The sequence below is a fragment of the Austrofundulus limnaeus genome, unplaced genomic scaffold, assembly GCF_001266775.1.
Source record: "Austrofundulus limnaeus strain Quisiro unplaced genomic scaffold, Austrofundulus_limnaeus-1.0 Scaffold65, whole genome shotgun sequence".
Classification (NCBI taxonomy): domain Eukaryota; kingdom Metazoa; phylum Chordata; class Actinopteri; order Cyprinodontiformes; family Rivulidae; genus Austrofundulus; species Austrofundulus limnaeus.
The window spans coordinates 1,109,381-1,115,780 of record NW_013952467.1 but is presented as its reverse complement, the minus strand read 5'-3'; the positions used below and the strand labels follow the sequence as shown (position 1 = coordinate 1,115,780).

The 6,400-nt window shown below is 37.1% G+C and overlaps 1 protein-coding gene across 1 annotated transcript in view; it reads right to left on the bottom strand.

The window, feature by feature from the left end:
- The window catches only part of crebbpb (CREB binding lysine acetyltransferase b), a 46,390-nt gene that overhangs the window by 27,287 nt on the left and 12,703 nt on the right, over positions 1–6,400 (bottom strand). The window contains exon 3 of the mRNA XM_014010094.1: positions 2,705–3,333. Coding sequence (XP_013865548.1) covers positions 2,705–3,333 — 629 coding nt within the window. The remainder of the gene's footprint in view (positions 1–2,704; positions 3,334–6,400) is intronic.

The window sequence follows — 6,400 nt, the reverse complement described above, 5'->3', positions numbered from 1 at the left end:
GCATAAAACGATGTTGAAATTCCAGTGAAAGGCCAAGTATAAAGTCTCGTCTGCTCTTTTTACAATTTTTTACTGTAGCTCTGAAAATACAGTGGCATCAATGTATGTTCTTTGCAACACACCACATTTTTCAGAGCAAAAACTTGTAAAAAAGAGCCCTTGAGAAACAATGTGACAATATCATGAGGCGTGGTGGGCGRGGTGGGTGTGTCTGGATTACCTGCAGGAATTTGTCGAACAAAAGGCCACTAATAGCCCTCAGATTGCTAAGAAGAAGGAGGGGGTTTGTCCTCAGGATCTTGAAATTTCAGTCAAGCTAGTGTAAATTGTTAAAATAGTTATGATGTGCTTCTGTTTTTAAATTCAGGAGATTATAAAAAAATCCTTCATGTTATGAAAAGACCCTCTTGATTAAAGGGAAAACTCCAGTTTTTAAGAAAATGGCTTCTTATCAATTAATTGCTGGTCAATCTATAAGATAATTCAACTTCAGATTAATTAATTAATTCATCAATAACTTGCATCCCTAATTTATACAGGAATGAAATTAATTTATATCTACTCATATTCATGTAATTAAGCATTTTAATGATTTGGCCGATTAATCGAAAAAATAATCGACAGATTAATCAATTATTAAAATAATCGTTAGTTGCAGCCCTAATTGCAACAACTGTAAATAACAGTTTTAATTATTTATAACGTTTTCACAAAAATCTCAATACGTGCAATATAAAAAACTTCAGATGTAAATTAACTTAAAACAAAAACAGGCATAATAAACCAATTTTGAAAACAACGTATCAAAAACAGTCAGCCTGTTTGATAAATTAATGTTAAGATCTTCTAGTACTAGGTCAGTCAATCTGTGCTTTGATGTCACTGATGTTATGATTTCTTTATATGTATTCATGCAAAGGTGGGACACCTTACTCGAAGGTCCTGTATTTATGTTCTGTTTTATCTTCATCTGTAGCTTCTGCTGTGAAGTTGATATAAAAAAGCAGTAGACCAGTGATTGTTAGTTGTTCACTTTTACCGACAATGTATTTGATGCTCTGTCTGTGAAACTGAACTCCTGGTGCATCAGTGGAAGAGAGCTCAAACCAAACCTGCTGCTTCTTTGTGATTCCTGTGTCAAGTGTCTAGATAACTAATTTTCCTAACACAGCCATAAAAATGCATATGTCTGTACAGGAAAAGAGGGGCTCATTTTATGTGGTGACGTTTGTTGCAATAAGGTTGGTGAGAACTAGCCTGTTGGTTTAATCTTGGCTTCCTGTCAAACCACAAAGACCTGCATCTTTCAGACATGGGAAGAAACAATTTCTCACATTGAGCACTTCAAAGTCTTCGAAAGTGAAGATATTCTGAGACAAATACAACCAGCAGCACATTACATAAACCACATCTCATTCACAAACATGTGCTACAGAATCATAGCTAAACTTTCCAGCACTGTGGAATTTTTTATTTTTTTCTTAATCTTGTTTTAGGATAATTAAAATGCAAAAACAAGGTAGCATCCCCAAAACTGCTTTGAAACTCTCCAAGAGTAAAGTTAGACCCACAGACAACTAAAAATAGTCTATAACGTTACTAAAGTTCAACTATTTCTAACCAGCTGTATCACAAATGTTAAGAAAAAAATGGTCTACATTTTATACTAAGACACATCAAAGTCAATTGCGCTTTCTGTCAAATTGAATAAGCATTAATAGAACACAATTATATTTGAGCTAACTGTTGTTGATGTGTAGATTAAGGCAGCTGGCCAATTTTGAAGCTTTAGTGTTCATTTTGGCCACATGAGTTATCTAACCAGAGTTTTTGTAGTTTCTCAAATACATTATGAAACTCAAGGGGACTGCATGTTCCAAGCAGTTGCACTTTAACTGATGGATGAACGTTCTTGGTTCTGCAAACTCTAAACAACTTAAGTAGAATTTGAAATAGACAACTCTTCAGAGAGAGAGCTGCAGCCCAAATGTCAACATACATTATGGAAATCTGCTTTCAATGTAAAGAAATATAATCTTAAATATAACTGTAAAAACATACATACAAAAAAGACTAAAATAAGTTAGTGTAATTTAATCAACCCTAACTGTGCAGGCACCCTCTTCAAAAATCCTACTGAAAAGCTTGGTGGTTATGCAAGTATAAAATTACCACACTTTTATGGGAGAAATAAACAAAAACAAGTGGTAGTATTTTAATTGTTGAGACAATTAACGACAACTTTGTATTAGGGATGCACGATATATTGGTATTGATTTCGGTATCGGCCGATATTGGCTATTTTTTAGAATATCGGTATCGGTCCAATATGTGAAACTGGGCCGATATTAACGTCCGATATTGATTTCCCACTTTTTTTCTTTGTGTTTCTGTTTTAGGAGGGGAAATGGTTGGTTGAGCAGCATCTGTTTGATCATAATAGTGATACTGACGCTGCACAACCAGGAATAACTGGAGTAAGGAGCCATGTCAGAGGTCTAGTTGTTTATTTACCGTATCAAAAAAAGACCCAAGTGTGTTTGTGTGTACATGTATACTATAATTTGTATGTTTGTGTAATATCGGTAAATATCAGTTATTGGCCATAACAGAAATAATTATTTCGGATACCGATATCGGCTGAAATTTTCATATCGGTGCATCCCTACTTTATATGACTAATAAGTATAATATTGAACCTCACCTTGTTCATGTTTCCTGCTTGCTGGGCATTTAAAGTGTGCTGCCCACCCATTGGTGGCCCTCCTTGGGTAAGAGTCTCTGCCAACACACTGCCTCCAACTCCAGGTCCAGCACCTACTTGAGGCCCCTGCATGCCTTGTCCCTGGTACTGCATGCCAGGGCCAGGCCTTCCACGTCCTGATGGTCCCATAGTTCCATTCATGACCTGTCCTGCTTGGCCCATAACACCATGGGTCTGCCCACTGTTCAACATTGCTGGGTTAAAGCCCATACCCATGCCTCCATTCCCTTGTCCAGTGGAAGCACCTCCTTTCTGGCCCTGGGGAGACTGATGATTGGGGGAACCCTGGCCAAGAGGTCCTTTACCCAATACAGCACCTAGCTGAGTTCCCACCATGCCCCCTTGTTGAGGGTTGGAAGAGTTGAGACCACCTCCCAAAAGTGTGGAGCTTCCTGGTTGCAGAAGCTCAGACAGTTGTTTGTGTTTGGCAGCAGCATCAGCACCAACTGAGTTAAGACCAGGCACTCCTGCACTTGGACCACTACTGGAGGACAGTCCCATTCCCAAATCTCCATTAGGGATGAGCTCATCAGGAAGGTCATTTTCCAGGTCAAACAGAGACACAAAGTCTAGCAATAAGAAAAGAGAAAATAGAAATTATTATTATCATTATCATCATCAATAAAACATATTTATATTCCACACACACCACCAATTAACTACCTTATAAGATTTTACTACTTGTTTTGTGAAAGATAATTGTATTTATTTTGTATTTATTCATAGTAGTTTTGATAAGTATTAATAAATTATTGGAAATTAACAACCCTGGATATGAGGTAGTATGTTTCTTTTCCAGCTGGAAGATTGCACTTGTTTTCCTCTCAGACCCACCCTTTGTTCAAAAATTCTTAAGTGCAACGCCCACAACTTTAAATACAGCTGGTTAAGCTTGAGACCAGTGACTGTTTTTTCTCCATTTTATTTTTCATATATCCTGGAAATTTCAGAATATATCCCTTGCACGAGTTTTTATTTGGGACTCTGTATATCAGATATTTAAAATTCAGGTTACCAGGATGCACCCAATACAGAAAAAGTGAACTAACACTAGGACAATTCTTTTATTTAATTTTATTTAATTTTTTTATGTGGTTCTGTTAAAACACACCACTGTGCTCCTATAGTCAAACCTACCCATCTATTAGAAGGAATTTAATAAATACTCACTACTCTGTTACATTAGTCTTAGGTTGGATTTAGATATTTGTGCTCTAGGAATGCAGCGTTATTTTAGAGCTGCCCTCTGCCTACTCCTCCACACAGTGGTTCACATAGGGACCAAAAAATTGAGTTTAACTAATGTTACATTGTTCTACTAAACATGACAGATTGTGCACATTTTTATTTGATTTTTAAGTTGTTTTTTTTTTGTTTATTTTTACATGTATATTTTTTTCTTTCTTCAAAGGCTTGTAGGTTATCTGACCCAAGTGTCCTGTTTGAAGAGCTGATGAAGTTCTTCAGCTATTTTTTAAAGTCTTGTTAACATACTCTAATGTTATCTTGTTCTTATAACACGGACCCTGAGGTTTTTATATATTTAGCATGTGTGTGCATGTGTAAATATATATCTTTTTTAAGTCTTGTTAAATGATGCACAGGTATTCTCACAAAAAATAACTCTTTAAACAGAAAATAAAAAAAATCTAATTTTCCCTACAAAACATCAAATTTTGGACTGTTCAAACCCTCCCAGCTTTGATACAAATGCCAGAAAAAATGCATTACTGATGTTTTATTTTATTTTTTATTGGGAGGGGGGGGGACCCCAGACCCCCCTCAATTAATTGCTTGGTCAGTAGGGTTGGGCAATATTGGCAAAAAAAATTAATCACAATTAATTGTGGTATTTTGCCAATAATGATTAATTTAACGATTAATCCCCTGGAGTCCCTGGATGCCCTTATGTCCTAGTCACATGACCAATTTAGTGGGAAATATTTGCTCTTCGTAAAAATCTGTTCCAAATTGTGTCAAAATCACTGACTTCAGGCTTAAGATCAAATTTTAAATTGTATTGATAGATAAATAAATTACAGAACCTTTATCTTAATGTTTGTCATATTTGAAGCGGAGAGGAGCACCGAGCACACTCTGCCTGGTGGCATTAATAGTCAAATGCCAAAAAATAAATCGATTAATGTTTTTCCTGACAATTAATTGCACACGATACGATTATGCCCAACCTTATTGGTAAGACCCTACCTTTTCGAAATAGCCTTATATTCCTGAAACCTTTGAACCCACTGGAACACTAGTTGATGTTTGCAAAACTGCCTTTGTTTTTAATAGTTATACAAGTGTTTATACAGTTTTAGATTCTCATAATTTAAAACATCAACATTCTAAATAAACAAAAATAAAGAAAAACATACTATTTATAGGGAAGCTTTTTGGTTGAAAGATTTTTGTGAATATCTTGCAAAAAAGTTTCATAGTGCATTTATATTCCACTGTTAATGAGGACTAACATTTTGAAGGAAAATTAATTTGCTGACCTGACCTCATACTTTTACCATTTTATCATCAAGCATTAATGATTTTTGACCGGGCCAATCAGCGAACAGGAGTTTTGAACGACGACATTGATTTTCTGAGCTGTTTTAGTCTGCTTGTAGTTTAGAAATGGCAGTGGAGGAAGTGAATGAAGCCATGTGTTGACAAGGCTTCCAAATTAAGTTAAGGTTGTCTCACAAAGCCTGCAGCACTCATTTACAGCCACTTTGTTCAACTATGTACTTCTCTCTTCCCAGTAGCGGATGGTTGCTTACTGCGCACACAACTTCAGGTAAGCTTCTTAGCTTAGCCTCCTTCACGATCGAGTTGGCGCACTGCATACGTCATGAATGATTGGGTAAATCAGATCCAATAGTTTTAAACTTCAACAGCGTCCACGCCTCCAGCAAGCAATTGCTTCTCAATAGCTGAGGCTCCAGACCCTTTGTATGAAGCAAAGCATAGGACAAGGGGCTGGTTTTTACCAGGCTACATCAAACTGGGCTTGGACAAAAATAGTGCTGAAAGCAACCCTCATAAGTGCACATCTCTGGGAGTGGTGAAACTCACCAAATCAGAACGCCTCAGAATTGACGGGTCTTTCCACACTGCTTGATGCGTGTCTAGAGTGATTTTGACGCTTGTTCAAGCATCTGAACTCAAGGTTCACAAGTTGGACGTCGGACACGTTTTTGACATGCAACATGCATTCGGTCTGAATGCAGCATTATTAGAGAACACTAAACTATGAACTTTTACCATGGTCGTCTTTATTTAAAAAACGTTGACCTGTATGCATGAAAAAGCTCTTGAATGTGTGATTTTGGGTGGTCGAATGCAATCCTTGGGGAACCTCTAGGTGTAAAAAAATTTCAGTCAACATATTTTTTTCTACTTTAATCCCTGAGCCTTAAACAAGAACCGAGTGCTTCTCTTGCAAAGTCTGATGACAAAAAAAAAAAGGATCAGAGAACAAAGAAGTTCTACTCACAGCTCATGAAACAGTGTTAGTCCATGGGCTAGGGTGGCTCACTGTGCACCTCCCACCCCACTACTGAACTTTGCTGGTGTTTTCATGTACCGGTACCCTAGGACAGGAGTTCCCAAAGTGGTGGCCGCCAGGGGGCGCTTGGGGGA